Source organism: Hypanus sabinus, chromosome 8, assembly GCF_030144855.1.
Source record: "Hypanus sabinus isolate sHypSab1 chromosome 8, sHypSab1.hap1, whole genome shotgun sequence".
NCBI classification, from domain to species: Eukaryota; Metazoa; Chordata; class Chondrichthyes; order Myliobatiformes; family Dasyatidae; genus Hypanus; species Hypanus sabinus.
The window spans coordinates 47,666,145-47,690,194 of record NC_082713.1 but is presented as its reverse complement, the minus strand read 5'-3'; the positions used below and the strand labels follow the sequence as shown (position 1 = coordinate 47,690,194).

Genomic DNA, 24,050 nt, shown 5'->3' with positions numbered 1-24,050 from the left:
TAACAGAAGTTAGAGAAGTCAATATTCATGCCATCAGGTTGGAGGCTACCCAGCCAGTACATAAGGTGTTGTTCCTCCAACCTGAGTTTGGATTCATTTTGACAATAGAGGAGGCCATGGTTAGACATATCAGAATGGGAATGGGACGTGGAATTAAAATGTGTGGCCACTGGGAGATCCTGCTTTTTCTGGCAGACCGAGCGTAGGTGTTCCACGAAATGGTCTCCCAGTCTGAGTCGGGTCTCGCCAATATATAAAAGGCCACACCGGGAGCACCAGACGCAGTATACCACACCAGCCGACACAGGTGAAGTGTCGCCTCACCTGGAAGGACTGTCTGGGGCCCTGAATGGTGGTGAGGGAGGAAGTGTAAGGGCAGGTGTAGCACTTGTTCCACTTACAAGGTTAAGTGCCAGGAGGGAGATCGGTGGGAAGGGATGGGGGGGGGGGGGGGACGAGTGGACAAGGGAGTCGCCTAGGGAGTGATCCCTGCAGAAAGCAGAAAAGGGGATGGGTAGGGAAAGATGTGCTTGGTAGTGGGATCCCGTTAGAGGTGGCGGAAGTTACGGAGAATTATACTTTGGACCTGGAGGCTGGTGGGGTGGTAGGTAAGGACAAGGGGAACCCTATCCCGAGTGGGGTGGCGGGTGGACGGGGTGAGGGCAAATGCGCGGGAGATGGGAGAGATGTGTTTGAGAGCAGAATTGATGGTGGACGAAGGGAAGCCCCTTTGCTTAAAAAAGGAAGACATCTCCTTCATCCTGGAAAGAAAAGCCTCATCCTGAGAGCAGATGCGGCGGAGACAGAGGAATTGTGAGAAGGGGATAGCCTTTTTGCAAGAGACAGAGTGGGAAGAGGAATAGTCCAAGTAGCTGTGAGAGTCTGTAGGTTTATAGTAGATATCAGGAAATAGGCCATCTCCAGAGATGGAGACAGACAGATCAAGAAAGGGGAGGGAGGTGTCGGAAATGGACCAGGTAAATTTGAGGGCAGGGTGAAAGTTGGAGGCAAAGTTAATGAAGTCGACGAGCTCAGCACGCGTGCAAGAGGCAGCGCCAATGCAGTCGTCGATGTAGCGAAGGAAAAGAGGGGAATGGATACCGGTATAACCTTGGAACATGGACTGTTCCACAAAGCCAACAAAAAGGCAGGCATAACTGGGACCCATACGGGTGACCATGGCTGCACCCTTGGTTTGGAGGAAGTGGGAGGAGCCAAAGGAGAAATTATTGAGAGTAAGAACTAATTCCGCTAGACGGAGGAGAGTGGTGGTAGAGGGGATTTGGTTAGGTCTGGAATCTAGAAAATACTGAAGAGCTTCAAGACCATCTCGGTGGGGGATGGAGGTATATAGGGACTGGACGTCCATGGTGAAAATAAGACAGAGGGGGCCAGGGAACTTAAAATCATTGAAAAAATTCAAAGCATGAGAAGTGTCATGAACATAGGTGGGAAGAGATTGAACAAGGGGGGAATAAGACAGTGTCAAGGTATGCAGAAATGAGTTCAGTGGGGCAAGTGCAAGCTGAGACAATAGGTCTACCTGGACAGGCAGGTTTGTGGATCTTGGGTAGGAGGTAGAAATGGGAAGTGTGGGGTGTGGGAACTATGAGGTTTGTGGCAGTGAATGGAAGATCCCCAGAGCTAATAAGGTCGGTGATGGTATTGGAGACAATGGCTTGGAGTTCCTTAGTGGGATCATGATCAAGGGGTAAATAAGAGGTGTTATCAGAGGGTTGTCGCTGTGCCTTGGCCAGGTAGAGGTCAGTACGCCAGACAACAACAGCTCCCCCCTTATCAGCAGGTTTTATAGTGAGGTTGGGATTGGTGCGGAGGGAGCGGAGAGCAGAGCGTTCGGAAGGAGTGAGGTTGGAATTGGAACAGGGTGTGGTGAAGTCAAGACGGTTGATGTCCCGTCGGCAATTAGCAATAAAGTGATCCAGAGCAGATAGAAGACCAGAGCGGGGTGTCCATGAAGAGGAGGAGGGTTGAAGATGGGAGAAGGGGTCATCGGTGGGTGTAGGAGAGTCCTTGTCAAAGAAGTAAGCTCGGAGATGGAGCTGGCGGAAAAAGAGTTCAGCGTCATGGCCTACGCAGAACTCACTGAGGTGTGGGCGAAGGGGGACAAAGGTGAGGCCCTTAATGAGGACAGAGCGCTCTGCCTCAGAGAGTTGAAGGTTGGAGGGGATGGTAAAGACTCAGCACGGATGAGAGATGGAATCAGAGGGGGGAGGGAAGCTGGTGGTGTCGGTGGAGAGGGAAGGGTTGGGGTGAGAGGAAGAAGGAGCCTCTGAGGGTCCAGGAGCTGACGATGGGATCTGAGGGAGAGGGGATTGCAGAGTGCTGGCGGGGAAAGGGGAGACAGGAGTCACAATCGCAGCATGTGAAGACCCGGCCTGGAGTTCAAGGCTGGAGTCGCAGTCGGTGGTTGCGCAATCGCTTTGAAGCTGTCCATGTCCATTGGAACCCGTGTTGATGGTGCTGGAGTCCGGAGTTTCAAAAACCCCTGGGTCGCTGGGGCAGCTAAGATCGACAGCCGGGGCGAATCCATGTCCGTTGGAACCCACGTTGATGGTGCTGGAGTCCAGAGTTTCAAAATCCCCTGGGTCACTGGAGCAGCCGAGATTGACGGCCGAGGCCAATCCATGGCCGTTGGAACACGCGGTGTTGGCGTTGGAGTCTGGGTTTTCAATGTGCCCTGGGTCGCTGAGGCAGCTGAGATCGACGGCTGGGGCCGGGGATGAGATACGAAGACCATGCTCTGGGGTCTGCAGATGGAAGATCTTGCGATCCTTGCAGGACGTGATAAAGTCAAAGAAACGGCGATTGCATGCATGGATCCGACGGAGGATGAAATAACGGACAGGTCCATTGCAAACGGAGAAAAAGGTGTCCCGGAGGCGTGGAAGTGATTGTGATAGGGACGCCAGGTACCTTCTCATGGCGGAGAGTGTCACCCTCAGAGCTCAACGGGAGAAACAACGGGAGGCAGAGTCAATTAAATGTGAGTACCTGGGATCCTCAGAAGGTCCAAATTGAGAAGCTTGAAAACGGATCCTGAAGCCAACTGGAGTCAGTTGGCGTCGGAGACACGTTCAAAGGAAGGATTTATGGCTGTAGTAGCGGGTCTGGGTCAAAATATGATCAAAAAGTTGAAGGGCTGAAGGAATTATAGATGGGGAGCAGCGAGAGAGGATTTCACTGAACTCCCCTCGAAGAGAAGATTTAAACTTCTTCAGTGTAGGCATCACTGGCAGAGGCTTCGCAGTAGTGAATTTAAAGAGCAAACACGAGGAAATCTGCAGATGCTGGAAATTCAAACAACAACACACACAAAATGCTGGTAGAACACAGCAGGCTAGGCAGCATCTATAGGGAGAAGCGATGTTGACGTTTCGGGCCAAGACCCTTCTTCAGGACTAACCGAAAGGAAAGATAGTAAGAGATTTGAAAGTAGAGGGGGAAGGGAGAAATGCGAAATGATAGGAGTAGACCAGAGGGGGTGGGATGAAGCTAAGAGCTGGAAAGGTGATTGGCGAAAGTGATACAGAGCAGAAGGGAAAGGATCATGGGACGGGAGGCCTCAGGAGAAAGAAAGGAGGGAAATTGGAAAAAGGAAATATTCTAATGCTTTCATTATCTTAAAAGCCTTAATCACAATTTACACTTCACTGAAGTAAAATAAAAGCCACAATCAAAAAGCAAAAAAAAACTACACATGTAGAAAACAGAAACCAAAAAAGTTTTGATTGCAGGCTAGTAGTTCTAGAGAGGGGAAAAAAAGGCAATTAGGTAAGATGCATTTGACAGCATCTTCCAGACTACTGCGCTTGTACACTGCCAGGCAGAAGTACAAAATATACCAAAGATGCCCTTCTGATCTGATTCTGCCCTGACCTCACTACTGAATCTTGTGTTCTGGAGCTGAGGATCAGAATCAGAATTGGAACACAAAAATACAACTGCAAATGCTGTGGATCAAAGAATACATACACAACACTGGAAGAACTCAGCAGGTCAGGCAGCATATGTGAGAAAAGAGTAGCCAACGTTTTGGGCCAAGACCCTTCATCAGGAATGGGGGGGGGGGGGGGAAGAGAAGGCCAAAGCCCAATAATAGAGATGGGGAGGGGGTAGGGCCTAGAGGCGCCAGGTGGAAAACCAATCAGAGGAAAGATAAAGGGGTAAGGGGGAGGGGATAAGAATGAAAAAATTGTACAGAAAAAGAAGCAGAAAGTTGAGAAGGGAGAGAGGCAGAGAGGAACCTGGGATAGGGGAAGAGGGAGGGGGAGGGAATTACCGTAAATTGGAGAATTCAATGTTCATACCACCAGGCTGCAGGCTACCCAGACGGTAGATGAGGTGTTGCTCCTCCAACCTGAGTTCTTTCATGCTTATCCCCTCCCCCCTTTATCTTTCCTCTGATTGGTTTTCCACCTGGCACCTCTAGGCCCTAACCCTTCCCCTATCTCTATTACTGGGCTTCGGCCCTCTCTTCCCCACCATTCCTGATGAAGGGTCTCAGCCCAAAATGTTGGCTACTCTTTTCTCACGGATGCTACCTGACCTGCTGAGTTCTTCCAGGGTTGTGTACGTTTTCCAGAATCAGAATTGGGTTTATTAACACTGAAATATGCCCTGGAATTTGTTGTTTTGCAGTAGCTGAACGGCGTAAGACATAAAAATTAACATTAGTAACAAAAAATAGATAGTACAAAAGAGGAATAATGAGGTATCGTCATGGGTTCATGGTCATTCTGAAATCTGATGGCAGAGGGAAGAAGCTGACCCTAAAACTCCAAGCATAGGTCTTAATGTTCCTATACCACCTTCCCAATGGTAGTAATGAGAAAATATGTTAGGATCTTGCACCTTACTGTCTAACTGAACTGCACCTTCTCTGCAGCTGTTCTACTTAATTCTACATTCTGTTATCGATTTACCTTGTATTACCTCAATGCACTGTGTAATGAATTGATCTATACAAACAGTATGCAAGCTTTTCCTTATACCTTGGTAGTGTGACAATTATAAACCAATTCTATTTACAATTATAATTCACCATACTCGCATGACTTGCACTGTTTTTAAACATTTAAATTATCCTACCTATGCCACTGGTCCAAATTACTTTGGGATAAAAGAAAACAAGAACAGATCTAAAAACAACTTCTGGTGGACCATTCTGCTCTTCTGTCAAGTAAAATATCTGTTCAACATTCCTTTCTGCCTCTTAACCTCCTAAATACAGTAGGTCTGTTAGATGTCAGGTCAGCAGAATTCCTACTTTTATTTTTTCAGTAACTTAGACAAATAAAATCAGTTAATTATTAAGCGTGCATTAGAAGTTCATGTAACAAGGATACTACAATAAGTGTGGGGAAATTTACATGCAAAGACCACCACAGTATTTTGGAGGATGAATTCTCGGAATGTATGAGATGTTTTTTTAAGACTAATATGTTGAGGGGCCAACTACATACCAAGCCAGAGACTCAAGACATTTTGCAGATGCTACAAATCTTGAGCAACACACACAAAATGCTGGTGAAAATCAGCACATCAGTCAGCTTTTATGGAGGGAAATAGTTGAGGTTTAGGGCCAAGACCCTGACCTGCTGAGTTCCTCCAGTATTTTGTGTGTGAGACACCAAGCTATCTTGGATTAATACAGTATAATAAAGGGGTTTGTAACTAATATTATTGGCAGGATCCTTTAGGAAAGAGTGACTATAATATGAAAGATTGCTCATTAAAAAGTAAAATTATGTATTTTGACCCAAAACTAAACTTAAATAAAGGAATCTCAAAGCATGAGGAGTGAGTTGGTTCTGGTAGATAGGGAGCCTCACTGAAAGGCATAGCGATGGACAGGCAATGGCTAACATTAAAGGAACAAATATAGAAATGCATCAGTTATTCATCTTTCTGGTGCAAAAGCACAAAAAGAAAAACAACCATCAAACGAAATTAAGGATTTACAGAGAAGACTCATGTTCATTTGCCAGAACTAAAGTAGCAAGGCCGAGAATTGGAAGTAGTTTATAATTCAGTAAAAATAAAATATCACAGAAAACTTGTCAAGGAAAACATAATTTTCTTCAAGAATGTGAAAGGAAGACGAATCAGAAATTGGAGAATTTCTGATGGAAAACAAAGAATTGGCAGAGCAATTGAAAAAGTACTTTGGTTCTCTCTTCATAGAAAGTAATACAAATAACATCCCAGAAAAGGCAAAGAATAAAGCATCTAACAAAAAGAGGTAATTAAAGAAAACAAGTTCCCCTCTAAAAATGATTCTACAGAATTTAATGGGACTGGAAGCTAATAAACTCACAAGGTCTTATAATCCCTTTAGTACCAAAGGAGATAGTCATGGAAATAATGGTTATAGTAGAATTCTTTAGATTAGGCAATGATTCAAGCTGATTGAAGACTGGCAAATGCACTACTATTATTTAAAGAAGAAAAATCAGAAAGTAGAAACATGCTACCCTCACACCACATCAGTGATAGGGAAAATATAAAGGATTGAAATTATGATGCAGGCAAATTCAACATTGAATTGAATTGAATTAAATTTCAGTTTATTGTCATTTAGAAACCACAACTGCAATGCAGTTAAAAAATGTAACAACGTTCCTCCAGAATGATATCACAAAAGCACACGACAAAACAGACTACACCAGAAAATCCACATAATTAGTATGCAAAATCAAAGCACATGGGATTAAGAGAGACATGCTTATGTAGACTGCAAATTGGTGAACAAGGTTGTATTCAGACAGTATGAATAAATGGATTTTATTTTTAATGGGTGACAGGTGGTGACAGGGCACCTGGAATCAAAAAGCAGTGCACAGGCCCCAGATATTGTTAACATAAATCAATGTTTTGGCATTGAACTAGATGGGGTTGTGAGCTGCAAAGAAGCTTCAAGAGTACTTTAGCAAGTTGAGCAAGCAGGTTAAAATACAGCAGATATAGTATTACCAAAGTTGGATAGGAAAAACAGAAAAACAAAGTATTAATTAAATGCTGATGTGCTAAGAGATAAGGTTTCAGATTTTAAACCTGTGCACCAGATTATTGATCCTTTCCAAAAGTGTGCTCCAAGCAAGACTTTAATCTCCTGAGTTAAGAGCCTGTTCTTTAGTTCATATTGTCAAAGCAAATAGCCTCTTTATTCACTTATTTCAGGTATTCATGCATTTGTGTTTTTCTGGACTTACCTGTATTCTTTGGTGTATTCAAAATCTTGTTTATTATGTGCTGGTTTGAGAAAATTACACTCAATAATTCCAATTACGCCAATTCCACATCCTCTGGTAGTTGACTGGAATTAACAATGACAAGATTGTTACATTAGAGCACATATACAGTATTTCATATGGACTACTCATTCAAAAAAAAGTTAAACTACCTTTTATATTAAAATAGCCTATTAAAAAGGAATACACCGCAATTGTAACAAAATTTAATGCTTGAGAAAATTAAAATTCAAAGTCAAGTTTTAAAAAGTTAGATATCCCTTAACTTAGGTACCCCATTATACACATCCTTTTTAATTATTTTCTCCTCTATTCTTTAAGAAATAGATTTGAAAGCATGCAGACTGTTTAATTGAAACCAGTCTGATATTTGAAATAGTATGTAGCAAAATAGAGATTCAATTCTTGTCTAGTGTTGACCGTCTTCATCACAGCAGTGGCTACAATGTTGCAAACAATCAAAATACTTCAAGTTTAAGAAGAAAAAAAATCGGAAGCATTGTATGCAGTAAGCATAAGATTAGGCTTCAAAATCGAATATTACTTATTGTGAAAACCAATTGTGGCAGAACACTGGAACATTAACCCAACTTATATAACACATTATGCATTCAATTTCAGATAGCCAGTTTTTCCAGTTTATATCAGAATCAGTCAATTCCGATAAAAGGGGAATCATACAAATTTTTTCTCTCACTGCAGAAACTGCCTGACTGGTTTGTTTTTCCAGCATTTTCATTTCTTTAAAATTTTAGCAACTATCACATTTTGTATCTCTCAGTCCTTGCGCCTTTTTTCTTACTTGTTCTTCTGTTTACATTGCTTCCAAAACACATCAGTTATCACTAACAACTCTTCAGCATCCTTTCCTACCCAACACAACATTTGTAGTCATTCCAAGGCAACAAGAGTGAATCTGCAGATGCTGGAAATAAATAAAAACACAAAATGCTGGCAGAACTCAGCAGGCCAGACAGCATCTATGGGAGGAGGTAGTGACAACGTTTCGGGCTGAAATCCTTCAACCCTTTCTTTCTCATTTATTTCCCATAATTCTCCACCTTCCCCCAAGCCTATTTCCCTCCAGCCTATCACTTTCCAGCTCTCTACTTCATCCCTCCCCCCACTTCTTATCCCCTCTCAACCATCCCATGTTACTTCACTCCTGATGAAAGGAGTGAAACGATTGAAACGTCGTCACTACCTCCTCCCATAGATGCTGTCTGGCCTGCTGAGTTCTGCCAGCATTCTGTGTTTTTATTTGTGTCATTCCATTTCTTCTGATCTCTCTCAGTCCCATCAAAGGTATCTTCTTGCTTACTTGCTCTTCTCTCTTTCCTGCAACTTAAAAGCTCTTAGTTTTCTAACTCTTCCTAGTTCTGATGAGAGGTCAGCCAACTGAAATGTAAACAATGCATCTTTCTGTACAAATACTGCCTGACCTGCCATGTATTTTCAGTATTCTCTGTTTTCATGCCACTGAGATAAGTATTTCAACAAATTTAAAAATGTAATTTCAGTAATCAAGAAAAAAGATTATCCCAAAATGTACAAATATTACATCCTTACCTTTATCTGGCATCCAACTTTCTCATAGGATTTGATAAGGCGATTTTTGTTGTACATCATTATTCCATAATGTTCCTTGTTCTTGCAGTTAAAACCAAAGGTTATTTTTACACGTTTATTCTAATAAAAATCATTAAGGTAAATAATGGATAAAGTGAACTTGAGACATTAACTGTAGGTGCCATATTCTTATAGCATTCAATTTAACACATTCATTATGATACAGGAGATCATGCAGACCAACTCCCCACAGAACAATCCCTTTCCTCCATTACTTACCAATAGATAGAAGGTAACAGACAGAAAAGGATTAACAGACACACTTTAATGAGCAGATTGTGAATTGTGGTTTTGCCTTGGGTCATATACAGTAAATCAAGCTTGTTGCTTTTTATTGTATGACATAGACAGCCACCTGACAAAATTTAGAGTAGAAAGCAAAGGTGGGATCAAAAAATTTGTAAAGGATCACAGAATGATTGAATGAAATAAATATGGCAGAAAGAATTAATATGCAAATACATCCATTTTACACCAAGAATAAATAGAATAAATATGAAGTATTTTCCAAATTACAAAAAGTATGAACAACTTTACTGAGGAATCAAAGAATAAAAAGAGCTAAAAATTAGAGATGGCTGCAAAAAAGCTTAAGAAGCATTGACCTTTATCTCAAGGGTATTTGAAAATACATTTTCTGATTCAAAATTTCAAATGTTTTGGAAGAAAAATGCTGACACTATCAACATCAGGCAGTATCTACAGAGTAAGAAATAAGTCAATAATTTGCTATCACAACCAAGAAAAGCAAGAGATAAGTTTTAAGATGCAGAGACGAGGAGAGGAGATACAAAAGGATCTCTGATGGGTGAATGGCAAAAGAGAAGAAATCATAAAGGGATGATAATGCAGGGAGAAAGAGGGTGGTAAAATGATGAGTACCTGGAGAAGGTGTTAAGTAGAAGAAAATGACTAATTATCTAATATTAACAGTAAAAAGCACAATAAAACAACGCATGCAAAATGCTGGAGGAACTCATCAGACGAGACAGCATCTAAGGAAAAGAGTAAACAATCGTAGCTTCAGGCTGAGGTCCTTCATCAGAACTTGAAGTCTAAGCCCAAAATGTCGAGACACTGCCCGGCCTGCTGAATTCCTCCAGCATTTTGTGTGAGTTGCTTGGATTTTCAGCATCTGCAGCTTTTCTCAAGCTAATGAAATGTAAAATGCAAAATCTATAATTGTTGAACTCATAGATCTGTGTTCAATAGCAAGATTTATTTGTACAACTGAATGTTGAGGTTCATTGGAACAGTGAAAGATGTCAGACAGGCCAGTCAAGGTCACATTTGTAAACTGTACAGATTATATTCCACAAATCTGTATTTGGTTTTCTCAATAGACAGGAAACCATATAAAGGAACCAGATAATTAGAAAAGTTATCTCCATTGCCACAGAGTAAGTGAAAAGCTTTCTGGAGCATATTAATTAACTAGTAATAACATTGTCAACAATAGCAGTCATAATGAAACTATCTTCCTAAATCTAATTCCTAAATGCAAATATCACAGGACTAATTGCAACATCAAGTTTCAACTCTAATTCTAAACACCCTGCCCCATTTTATAACAGTAAACTGCACAGGAGTTATGATACCTTGTAGAAATAACTGCAACTTCTTACAGTAAGGATTGATGATGGTCTGGGATGGGGAGAAAGGATCAATGCATTTAGGGGACTTGAGAGACTTGCAGGATTATACTGGATTGAGGCTGGAACAATGGATGTTGCCTGCATGACCAAACGTACTATTTTCTTTGGAAAGTTGTGGGTGAGGAAAAACCTGATAGTTAATAAAATTATGGGAAGCTACATATAGGGCAGGCAATCAGAGTCTTTTTACCGCAGGAAACAAATGTCAAATACTGGAACAAATGCATTTAAAGGTGAGAAGGGGAAAGTATAAAGGAGATGTGCTGGGCAAATTACTTTTTTTTTTACACAGAGTGGCAGATCTCTGTAATGGGCTGTTGGGGGCGGGTAGTGGAAGCAGATACAATAGTGGTGTTTAAGATGCTTTAAGAAAGCACATAAATATACAGTGAATGGAGTGATATGGATAATGTGCATGCAGAAGAGATTTAATTTAATTTGGTATTATCTTCAGCACAAAGCATGTGGGGCAAAGAGCCAGTTCTCCTGCAGTACTTCTCAATTTTATTGTATTTGTGATAGGAAAGATTCATACAAGATCTTACATACTAAACCTAAAATTGAAATCCAGCAGCTAGCTAATTAAATACAATATTGATCTGTAAACATCTGCCTGTCCATTATAATGAACCATTTGGGTAGCATCCATTAATCTAATACTATTTCAATAATTTGCTCCCTTTTGTACTGTATATACATATTCATTTCTTATTGTAACATAGTAATTTTCTTATGTATTGCACTGTACTGCTGCCGCAAAAGAACATATTTTACAACATGTCAGTGATGGTAAATCATTATTCTCTTACAAAATTTAAAAATTACATCAAAAGATCATGTTAGTTCTTAAAATATATCAAAATTCATTGAGCTTTTGCAACATCAAAGAACAAAAATTCAGTATTCTTTCAAGCAACAACCAATTCTTCGAGCTAAAAGAGTGATGATCACTTAATGATTACAAACAAGAGAAAATCTGCAGATGCTGGAAATCTGAGCAACGCACACGAAATGCTGGAGGAATTTAGCAGATCAGGCAGCACCTGGGAAAAGAGTACAGTCAGCATTTTGGGCAGAAACTTTTCGGCAGGACTGGAGAAAAAAGCTGGGATTTGACATTTGGTGGGGGGAGAGAGAAACATGAGGCGATAGGTGAAAGCTGGAGGGTGAGGGATGAAATAAAGAGCTGGGGAAAAAGACAAAAGGCCATGAAAGAAAGAAAATGGGGAGGCATACCAGAAGAAGGCAATGGGTGGGCAAGGAGATGAGGTGAGAGAGGGAAAAGGGGGCGGGGGGCATTAATGGAAGTTTGAGAAATCGATGTTCATGCTATCAGGTTGGAGGCTACCTTAATGGAACACAAGGTACCGTTCCTTCAACCTAAGTATGGCCTCATCACGACAGTCCCGATACCAGACCTAAGCAATTACCCTCTACCAAAACTCTCCTCCGCCCAGTGGAACTTGTCCTCTCTCTAAATAATTTCTCCTTTGGTGTAGGAAACAGGACCAATGCAATTGTCAATGTGGCATAGGAAAAGTGTAGGACAGTCACCAGTATAGGCTTAGAACATAGTCTGTTGTACGTAGCTGACAAACAAGCAGGCATAGCTCGGAGCCATGCCAGTGCCCATTGCTATCCCTTTTTATTTGAAGGAAGTGGGAGGAGCCAAAGGAAAATTTATTTGGTCTGATGCCCAGAAAATAAAATGGAGAGCTTTGAGGCCTTCCTAGTGGGGGATGGAGGTGCACAGGGACTGGACATCCATAGTAGAAATATCATGGGAGCCAAAGAACCTGAAATCATTTGCACTTGTCCTTGCAAGCGGAACACGCGCTACACCTGCCCCTACACCTCCTCCCTCACTAGCATTCAGGGCCCAGATCAGTCCCTCCAGGTGAGGCAACAGTTCACCTGTGGATCTGTTGGGGTCTGTTCAGTGCTCTTGATGTGGCCTCCTGTATATTGGTGAGACCCAGCGTAGATCGGGAGACCACTTCGGTGAGCACTCTGTCCACCAGAACAAGCAGGATCTCCCAGTGGCCACTCATTTTCATTCCACTTCCCATTCCGATATGTTCATCCATGGCCTTCTCCACTGTCGTGATAAGCCACACTTAGGTTGAAGGAACAATGCCTTATATTCCATTTGGGTAGCCTCCAATCCGATGGCACGAACATGGATTTCTCAAACTTCCGGTAAAGACCCCCCCACTCCCCCCCTTCACCATTTCCCATCCCCCTTTCCCTCTCTAACCTCAACTCCTTGCCCGCCTATCGCCTCCCTCTGGTACTCTTCCCCCCTTTTCTTTCTTCCATGGCCTTCAACCTCTTTCACCAATCAACTTTTGCAGCTCTTTACTTCATCCCTGCCCCTCCAGGGTTCATCTATCACCTGGCTCTCTTCCCACTCCCACCTTTTAAATATACTCCTCAGCTTTTTTTCTCCAGTCCTGACAAAGGGTTTTGGCCCAATATGTCGACTGTATTCTTTACCTAAATGCTGCCCAGCCTGCAAGTTCCTTTAGCATTTTTTGTGTGTTAATGATTACAATGTTGGTTTTGTTGAGAGGAAAGAATGTTAAACATTTCTTTCATTTACTGCAATAATCTGTAAACTGAACAATTTTAATAAAAAGTAGCAACAGTCGACTGTAATCAAAGACAAAACAATTGATACTTATTAATGCAAACTCACAAACACACAAAAAGGATACAATAAAATTAGGTCTATAAACATCATATTCAACGTGGGCCAAGCTCTTTGTGATAAGCTGTGCTTTGATTTTCTTCTTACGCAATATGATCTGCATTCGAGGCTTCAGATATAAAATGCTACAATATGCCTAAATGAAGATTAAAAAATACAGTCAATAGTTTGTCATGTTGCAGTCCTCACCTTTTAAAAAACCTTCATGATTTCTGGAAATAACTAGTCCATACAATGGTATAATTGTATTATCAAACTAGATTCTAAAATAGAGTTCAGTGCTAATAGGTAAACATCTACATTCCGGCCTCCACTAAACACTGGAAAAGAATTTCACTTTTCCCACTGCACCCATCCTTCCTCCTCACCTGAAGTCTGATGGAAATTATCACACACCAGAAGGCGGCCAAGTGACCTAATAGAAGTTTTCACGCTTATGAGAAGCATCTTTTTTCCCATGTTAGTGGTATCAAAAACAAATGGACACAGATTTTAGGTGAGAGAAAGAGGATCTGAGGCAAGCAGTTGATATTGGGATCATGTTGCCAGGAATGAGTAGAATCAGGTATAATTATGATGCTCAGGGGCATGTAGATATACACTTAAATAGATATGACATTGTAAGATTGAATCCTAATGGGGCAAATGGGATGAGTGTGAATTGGCACAAAAATCATTATGGATTTGATGGGCCAAAGGGACTGTTTCTGCACTGTCCAACAATATCAAAAACACAATGTTCACCTGTATATGACACACTTTCAACAGAAATGAAAGCACGCTTCACAAACAAATGTACCCCGCATTACAGCAGTTGGTGTCAGAAATAAACTCTCCTGAATTTATGAGAAAAAGTAACTAAATATACAAATATGAAACAAACAACAAATTTTGTCAATTCTTGTCAACAGTTCAAGTTACAAGCATCGTGATTAGAACAACTTTGTTGAGATTCTATGAGGTGAACTGTAAATAGCAAGATAAAAAGAGAGATTTTACGGTCCAAGTCCATAGCTCCCAGAAATTGGCTACACAGACTGATAGTGTGATAAAGGAGGAATATGGGTTTGTTGCCTTTATTAGTCAAAGAATTGAGTTGAAGATGTTGAGATATTATGTTGCAGCATAATACAACATGTATCTGGAATAAAAACACAAAATGCTGGCAGAACTTAGCAGGCCAGACAGTATCTATGGGAGGAGGTAGTGATGACATTTCGGCCCGAAACCCTTCATCAGGAATGAAGTAACATGGGATGGTTGAGGGGGGATAAGAAGTGGAGGGAGGGATGAAGTAGAGAGCTGGAAAGTGATAGGCTGAAGGGAAATGGGCTAGGAGAAGGTGGAGAATTATGGGAAATAAGACAGAAAGAGAACCAGACTAAAATTATAGATAAGGATGGGGTAAGGGGGGGCAGCAGGGGTATCAATGGAAGTTTGTGAGTTGAATGTTCATGCCGGCAGGTAGGAGGCTACCTAGGCTGGAGATAAGGTATTGTACCATCAACATGTGTGTGGCCTCATCTTGACGGTAGAGGAGGCCATGGACAGACATATCGGAGTGGGAGTGGTCTGTGGAATTGAAGTGTGTGGCCACAGGGAGATCCTGCCACTGCTGGAAGACTGAGCGCCGGTGTTCGGCGAAACGGTCTCCCAGTCTGCAGCGGGTCTCCCCAATGTATAAATGGCCACATTGGGAGCACCTGATACAGTATATCACCCCAGTTGACTCGCAGGTGAAGTGGTGCCTCACCTGAAAGGACTGTCTGGGGCCTGGGGTGGTGGTGAGGGAAGAAATGTGGGGGCAGGTGTAGCACTTCTTTCGTTTGCAGGGATAAGTGTCTGGAGGGAGGTCGGTGGGGTGGGATGGAGGGGATGAATGGACAAGGGAGTCGCGTAGGGAGTGATCCCTGTGGAAAGCTGACAGTGGGGGGGAGGGGAAGATGAGTCTGGTGGTGGGATCCCGTAGGAGGTGGCGGAAGTTAAGGAGGATTATACGTTGGATCTGTAGGCTGATAGGGTGATAGGTGAGGACCAGGGGGACTCTATCCCTGGTGGGCTGGCAGGGGGATGGGGTGAGGGCAGAGGTGCGTGAAATACGGGAGACGTGATGGAGGGCAGAGTTGATAGTGGACGAAGGGAAGCCACTTTCTTTAAAAAAGGAAGACGTCTTTGTCCTAGAATGAAAGGCCTCATCCTGAGAGCAGATGCGGCGGAGGTGGAGGAATTGAGAGAAAGGTATAGCATTTTTGCAGGAGACAGGGTGGGAGGAGGAATAGTCTAGGTAGCTGTGAGAGTCTGTAGGTTTGTAGTAGACATCGGTAGATAGGCTGTCTCCAGAGATAGAAACAGAAAGATCTAGAAAGGGGAAGGAGGTCGGAAATAGACCAGGTGAATTTGAGGGCGGGGTGAAAGTTGGAGGCGAAGTTAATGAAGTCGACGAGCTCAGCGTGTGTGCAGGAAGCAGTGCTGATGCAGTCGTCAATATAACTTAAGAAAAGAGGAGGACAGATACCGGTGTAGGCTTGGAACGTAGATTGCTCCACTTGGCCGACAAAAAGACAGGCTTAGTTAGGACCCATGCGGGTGCCCATGTCTACACCTTTAGTTTGGAGGAAGTGGGAGGAGCCAAAGGAGAAATTGTTAAGGGAGAGGACTAATTCCCCAAGGCGGAGAAGAGTGGTGGTAGAGGGTGACTGGCTGGGTCTGGAATCCAGGAAGAAACGGAGAGCTTGGAGACCTTCCTGGTGGGGGAATAAAGGTATACAGGGACTGGATGTCCATGGTGAAAATAAGGCGGTGGGTGGGGGATTGGAAATGGTTTGTGAGACAATGGACTGGTGCTCCCTAGTGGGGTCATGGTCCAGGGGTAGATAAGAGGAGGTGTCAGTGAGTTATTATCATGCCTCCGCTATGTACAGGTCGGTGCGCCAGACGACAACAGCACCCCCCTCATCAGCGGGTTTGATGGTAAGGTTGGGATTGTTGTGGAGGGAATGGAGAGCAGAGTGTTCAAAGGGGGTATGGTTGGAATTGGAGCAAGGGGTGGAGAAGTCGAGACGGTTAATGTCCCGACAGCAATTAGAGATAAACAGATCCAGGGCGGGTAGAAGTCCTGGGCGGGGAGTCCATGAGGAGGAGGAGGGTTGGAGACGGGAGAACGGGTCATCGGTGGGGGTGGAAGAGACCCTATCGAAGAAGTGGGCTTGAAGTGGGCTGAATACTGCATTCAGTTCTATTTGGCTGTTATAGGAAGGATGATGAGATTTTGGAGAGGGCGCAGAAGAGTTTTATCAGGATGCTGTCTGGATTAGAGGGCATGCATGATTAGGAGAGGTTGGAAAAACTTTTGTTGCTTTCTCTGTAATGGTGAAGACTAACAGGAGATCTGATAGAGATTTGTAAGATCCTAAAAGGAATAGATAGAGAAGATAGCCAGAATCTTTATTCCAGGGTTGAAATGTTTAATATCAGAGGGCATGCATTTTAAGTGAGAGGGGATAAGCTCAAAGGAGATCTGTGGTGCAAATTATTTTACACAAAGTGATGGGTGCCCGGACCGATATATGAATGTGTAACAAATGGAAGGATATTGTGTAGGCAGAAGGGATTAGTTTAGTTAGGCTTTCAATTACCTATTTAATTAGTTTGACACAAGTTTGTGGCTATAGGGTCAATCCCTGTACTGTGCTGTTCTTTATTTTATGTTCTATATAACTTAGGGGCGTGATTCAACAGCACATTCAGCAGTTAAGGAAAGTTTTCTCTCAAGCTAAATGCTGCAAAAACCATGGAAGATAATTAAGTTAATAGTTTATGATGATGCAGGTTTTATACTGAAACAGCTTTTATTGAAACAACATTTATCATTAGATCTTTTTACACTTACACGTTCTTTCCTTAATTTATCATTTTAATTGCTCTGTATAGGGTGGGAAAGTGTACAGAGTATTGATCTTGATACTTTAATTCTTTGTGGCTTCAGTCTGTTCAGTTAGGACAGTAGAGGTGCCAGGCAGGACAGTTGAATTCTCCTCTTGTGGGATGTGGGAAGGCAGGAGACTTTGTGTCCCTGACAACTACAACTGCAAGAAGAGCATCCAGCTGCAGCTTCTAATAACCCGCATTATGGAGTTGGAGCTGGAATTGGGTGAACTCTGGAACACTGGGAGGCTGAAGAGGTGATAGACAGGACATATATAGAGGCAGTTATCAATATGCAGGACACAGGAAACAGGGTGATAGTCAGTAAGGGAAAGGGGGTTAAGGGGCCAGTGCAGATGTGGCCATTCCCCTTAACAACGAGTATATCACTTTGGATACTATTTGGAGGGGGTGAGGAATGAACTAGCAGAGAAAAGTCACTGTGGCCGGGTCACTGGTACGGAGTCTGGCTCTGTGAGAGAAGGGAAAGGGGGAGAAGAGGCACACTATGGTGATAGAGGATCTGTTAGTTAAGGGAATGAACAAGAGGTTCTATGGGCTAGAACGAGATTCCCAGATGATACGTCGCCTCCCAGGTGCCAGGGTGTGGGACATCTCAGGTCAAGTCCTCAGGATTCTTAAGTGGGAGGGTGAATAGCCAGAAGTTGTGGTCCAAGAAGGTACCAACGACATGGGTAGGATGAGGTTTGCATAGGGAGTACAGAGAGTTAGATGCTAAGTTAAAGGGCAGGCTCTCCAGGGATAGAGTTTGTGAAATAGTTTCAGGAAAGTTTCCTTCATCAGTACATAGAAGTCCCAATGACAGATCATGTGATACTGGGTCTGCTACTGGGGACTGAGGCAGGGTAGATGACCGAAGTTTGTGTACGGGAACACCTTACATCCAGTGACCACAATACTATTAGTTTCAAAGTAAACAGACAAAAAAATAGGTCTGGTCTACAGGTTAAGATTCTAAATTAGAGAAAGGAATTGGTATCAGAAATGATCTGGCAAATGTGGACTAGTACAGGCTGATTTCTGACAAAGGTGTACTTGTAAGTTGGGAGTCCTTCAAAAAATGAAAGTTTGAGAGTACAAAGCTTATACATGCCTGCCAGAATAAAAGACAATGATAACAAGTGTAGGGAACCTTGGTCTTCTAAAGATATTGAGGCCCCATTTAAGAGAAAAAAGGAGATCATCGCAGGTGTAGGCAGGTGCTTCTGGAGTACAAGAAATGCAAGAAGAAACTTAAGAAAGAAGGCTAAAAGAAGGCATGAAGATGGTCTAGCAAACAAGGCAAAGGAGAATCCTAAGGGATTCTACAGATATGTTAATTGCAAAGGGATTGCAAGGAACAACATTAGTCCTTTGGCAGATCAGAATGGTAATCCATGTGTAGAGCCAAAAAGATGAAGGACATCTTAAATGTATTCTTTTCATCTATATTTACTCAGGAGCCGGAAAGAGAGCATTTAGAAGTGAGGCAAAACAGCATCAACTTTAAGGACCCTGTACAGATTACTGAGGAGGAGGTATTTGCTACACTTAGGCAAATCAGGGTGGATAAATCCCCAGGGCTTCACAAGGTGTTCCTTCGGAAGCCAAGTGCAGAACCTGCAGGGGCCCTGGCAGAGATATTTAAAACATCCTTAGTGACAGGATAAGTATCAGGACTGAAGTTTGTTTCGCTGTTTTAAAAAAGGATCTGAAGAGAAACCAGAAAATTATAGGCCAGTGAGTCTGGTAACAACTGTGGGAAAGTTATTGGAAGATAATCTAAGGGACTGTATACATACAAGTATTTAGCTGGACATGGACTGATTACAGATTGTCAGCATGGCTTTGCAGGTCACATCTAACCAATCTTATAGAGTTTTCAAATAAGTCACCAAGAAATTTAGATGAAGACAAGACAGTGGATGTTGTCTACATGGACTTTAGTAAAGCATTTCACAAGGTCCTGTTAAGGGAGGCTGGTCAAGAAGGTTCAGTCGCTTGACAGTTAAGATAAGGTAGTAAATTGGATTAGATATTGGCTTTGTGGGAGAAGCTAGACAGTGGTAGTAGAGGGTTGCCTCTCTGACCGGAGACCTGTAACTAGTGCAGTACCACAGGAATCACTGCTGGGTCCCTGATTGTTTGTCACCTATATCAATGATCTGGATAATATTAACTTAATCAGAAAATTTGCAGATGACACCAAGTTTGGGGGAGTAGTGGACTTTGAGGAAGGTTATCATGGCATGCAGAGGAATCTGCATCAGTTGGAAAAATGGGCTGGAAAATGACAGATGGAATTTAATGCAGACAATTGCAAAGTTTTGCAAACAGGGGAGGTCTTACACAGTGAACTGTAGGACACTGAGGATTGTGGTAGAAAAAGGCATCTGGGCATACAGGTAGATATGGTCATAAAGAAAGCTTTGGCACATTGGCCATAAATCAATTCACAGAGTAAAGAAGATGGAGTGTTATGTTGAAGTTGTGTAAGACATTGATTAGGCCTAATTTGGAGTAATGTGTGCAGTTCTGGTCACCTACATAGAAAAGATGTAAACAAGGTTGAAAGAGTTCAGAGAAAATTTACAAGGATGTTGCCGGGTCTGTAGGAGTTATAAGGAAAGATCCAACAGGTTAGGACTATATTTATAACATAGAAGATTGAGAGGACATTTGAAAGAGGAATACAAAATTATTAGGGTAAGTACAAGCAGGTCAGAAACATAGAAAACCTACAGCACAATACAGGACCTTCGGCCCACAAAGCTGTGCCGAACATATCCTTACTTTAGAAATACGGAGGTTTTCTAAGTTCCATTTACCTATCCAGAAGGCTCTTAAAAAATTCTATTGTTTCTGCCTTCACCACCGCCTCCTGCAGCCTATTCCACGCACTCACCACTCTCTACCTAAAAAACTTACCCCAACATCTCCTCTGTACCTACTTCTAAGCACTCTTGCCCTCTCATGCTCTCTAGATCAGCCCTGGGGAAAAGCCTCTGACTATCCACACGATCAATGCCTCTCATTATCTTGTGCATCTCTATCAGGTCACCCCTCATCCTCCGTCACTCCAAGGAGAAAAGGCCGAGTTCACTCAACTTATTCTCATAAGGCATACTCCAGAATCCAGGCAATATCCTTGTAAATCTCCTCTGCACCCTTTCCACATCCTTCCTGTAGTGAGGCAAGCAGAAATGAGCACAGTATTCCAAGTGGGGTCTGACAAGGGTCCTATGTAGCTGCAACATTACCTCTCGGCTCTTAAACTCAATCCCACAGTTGATGAAGGATAATGCACCGTATGCCTTCTTAACCAGAGTCAACATGCATAGCAGCTTTGAAGGTCCTATAGACTTGGAACCCAAGATCCCTCTGATCCTCCACAGTACTAAGAGTCTTACCATTAATGCTATATTCTGCCATCATATTTGACCTACCAAAATGAAGCACCTCACACTTTCTTGGGTTGAACTCCATCTGCCACTTCTCAGCCCAGTTTTGCATCCTATCAATGTCCCACTGTAATCTCTGACAGACCTCCACACTATCCACAAAACACTCAACATTTGTGTCAACAACAAATTTACTAGCCCATCCCTCCACTCCTTCATGCAGTTTATTTATAAAAATCACGAAGAGTAGGGGTCCCAGAACAGATCCCTGAGGCACACCACTGGTCACTGACCTTCATGCAGAATATGACCCATCTACAACTACTCTTTGCTTTCTGTGTGCAAGCCAGTTCTGGATCCACAAAGCAATGTTGCCATGCCTCCTTACTTTCTCAATAAGCCTTGCATGGGGTACCTTATCAAATGCCTTGTTGAAATCCATATACACTACATCTACGGCTCTAACTTCAATCAATGTGTTTAGGCACATCCTCAAAAAATTTAATCAGGCTCGTAAGGCAACCTACCTTTGACAAAGCTATGCTGACTGTTCCTAATCATACTATGCCTCTCCAAATATTCATAAATCCTGCCTCTCAGGTCTCCATCAACTTACCAACCACTGATGTAAGACTCACTGGCCTATAATTTCCTGGGCTATCTCTACTCCCCTTCTTGAATAAGGGAACAATATCCACAACCCTCCAATCCTCCGAAATCTCTCCCGTCGTCACTGATGATGCAAAGATCATCGTCAGAGGCTCAGCAATCTCCTCCATTAGTTTTACTACTAAGATGGGGTGGGACTACAACCAGAGGTCATGGTTTAAGGGTGAAAGGTGAGAAGTTTAAGGGTAACATGAAAGGAAGCTCCTTCACTCAGAGCATTGCGAAAAGAGTGGAATGAGCTGCCGGCATATGTTGTGCGAGCTCCATTTCAACGTTTTAGAGAAGCTTGGATAGGTACATGGATAGAAGGGATATGGAGGGCTATAGTCAAGGTTAATGGGAGCAGGCAGTTTAAATGGTTTTGGCAAGGACTAGATGGGCTGAAGGGCCTGTTTTTGTGCTGTGCTTTCCTATTACCCGATAAAATAAAGAAGTATTTTGTATTGGAATTAGTAATATTGAATTAAGGTATTTCCAAAGTGAATGTCACTTAATTAAATTCCATGTGACATGAAATCATATAGTCAAATAACATCAAATATGGAATTGATGTATTTGTGGTCAAGTTTGCTGACGATACAAAGATAGGTGGAGCGACAGGTAGTATGGAGAAATTAAAGAGTTTGCAGAAAGTTGGACAGATTAGAAGAATGGGCAAAGAAGTGGCAAATGGAATATATTGCAGGGAAATGTCTGGTCATGCACTTTAGTACAAGGAATAAAGGCATAGATTATTTTCTAAATGGGAAGAAAATTCAAAAATTAAAGGTACAATGGGACTTGGGAGTCCTTGTACAAGATTCCCTAAAAGTTAACTTGTATGTTGAGTTGGTGGGAAGAAAGGCAAATGAAATGTTAACATTCATTGAACCAGATGAGGGCCTTGTATGCAGATTTGCAAGAACAGTTGGAGAGGGCTTAAATTAATTTGGTAAGGGGGGGTATGGGGACCTAAGTGATAGGGCCGAAGATGGGGCAGTCGTCACACAAGCAGAGGCAATGTGTAGTGAGGCTGTCAGGAAGGACAAGCAAATGATAGGGCAAAATTGCAGTCAGTGAGATGAGCTGCAGTACAGCAGGGGACAAAAATTGAAAAGCGTTATGAATACAGAACTGAAGGTGTTATACTTGAATGCACACAGTATAGGAACAAGGTAGATGATCTTGTAGTGCAGTTAGAAATTGGCAGCTAGGGCATAGACACATCACTGAGCTGTGGCTCAATGAAGATTATAGTCAGGAGCATAACATCTAGGGATACACAATGTTCTGAAAGGACAGACAGGTAGGCAGAGCAGATAGAAATCAAATCAAATCCTTAGAAAGAGGTGACATAGGATCGGAAGACATAAAATCCTTGTGGGTAGAGTTAAGAAACTGCAAGAATGAAAAGAAAACCCTAATGGGAGTTATATACTGACCTCCAAACAGTGGCCAGGGTATGGGCTATAGATTCAGCGGGAGACAGAAATTGCATGTCAAAAGGACGCTACATTAGTCATGGGGGATTTCAATATGCAAGTAGATTAGAAAAATCAGGTTGGTGTTGTATCCTAAGATAGAGAATTTATAGAATGCCTACGAGATGGTTTTTTAGAGTAGCTTGTTGGTAAGTCCAAATCATATATATAAGTTAAAATCATACGTATCCATGTTACAGTGGAGTAAAAGGAATTACTGAGGCATGAGAGAAGAGCTGGCTAAAATTGATTGGAAGGTGTCACTAGCAAGGTTGATGGCAGAGCAGCAATGACTGGAGTTTCTGGGAGTAATTTGGAAGCCACAGGGTAGATACATCCCAGTGAAGAAGTAATATTCTAAACATAGGATGACACAACAGTGGCTGACAAAGGAAGCCAAAGTCAAAAGAAAGGTGAGGGTAGATATCAAACCACTAGAAAGTGATGCTTGAAACATAGTAATAGGGGATAAGGAAATGGGGGATAAGGAAATGGTGGATGGAATGAATAAGTATTTTGCATCAGCCTTCACTGTGAAAACATGAGCAATATTCCAGAAGTTGGAAAGTGTCTGCAGGCAGAAGTGAATGCAGTTGTTATTACTAGGGAGAAGCTACTTGACAGCAGGAAGGTCTAAAGTTAGATAAGTCACCTGGACTAGATGGACTGCATCCCAGGGTTCTGAAAGAGATAGCTGAAGAGATTGTGGAGGCATTAATAATGATCATTCTAGAATCAAAAGATTCTGGCATAGATCCTGAAGAGCACAAAAATTGCAAATGTCAGTCCACCTTTTTCAAGAAGGGAAGGAGGCAGAACAAAGGATATTATAGGCCAGTTAGTCTGATCTCAGTGGTTGTTGGGAAAATGTTGGAGTCAATTGTTAAGGATGTGGCTTTGGGGTCCTTGAAGGCATATGATAAAATAGGCCAAAGTCAGCATAGTTTCCTTAAGGGAAAATCTTGCCTGACAAATTTATTAGAATTATTTGGAGAAATAACAAGCAGGACAGACAAAGGAGAATCAGTGAATGCTGTGTACTTGGATTTTCAAAAAGCCTCTGACAAAGTGTTGCAGATGCATCTGCTTAGCAAGATAAGAACCCATGGTATTACAGGAAAGGTACTAGTATGGATAGAATATTGGCTAATTGGCAGCAGGCAAAACATGGGAAAAAAGAAAACCTTTTCTAACTGGGTGTCAGTGACTAGTGGCGATCTGCAGGAGTTAGTGCTGGGACCGGTTCTATTTTTGGTTACATGTCAAAGATTTGGATGGTGGAATTAATGGCTGTCTGGCCAAGTTTCTGGACGATACAAAGATAGGTGAGG

The 24,050-nt window shown here is 42.4% G+C and overlaps 1 protein-coding gene across 1 annotated transcript in view; it reads right to left on the bottom strand.

Annotated features, from left to right (window-relative positions):
* Positions 1-24,050, bottom strand: part of LOC132398114 (MORC family CW-type zinc finger protein 3-like) — a 140,526-nt gene that overhangs the window by 57,124 nt on the left and 59,352 nt on the right. The window contains exons 7-9 of the mRNA XM_059977112.1: positions 13,273-13,401; positions 8,841-8,960; positions 7,233-7,336 (exon numbers count right to left, since the gene is read on the bottom strand). Coding sequence (XP_059833095.1) covers positions 7,233-7,336; positions 8,841-8,960; positions 13,273-13,401 — 353 coding nt within the window. The remainder of the gene's footprint in view (positions 1-7,232; positions 7,337-8,840; positions 8,961-13,272; positions 13,402-24,050) is intronic.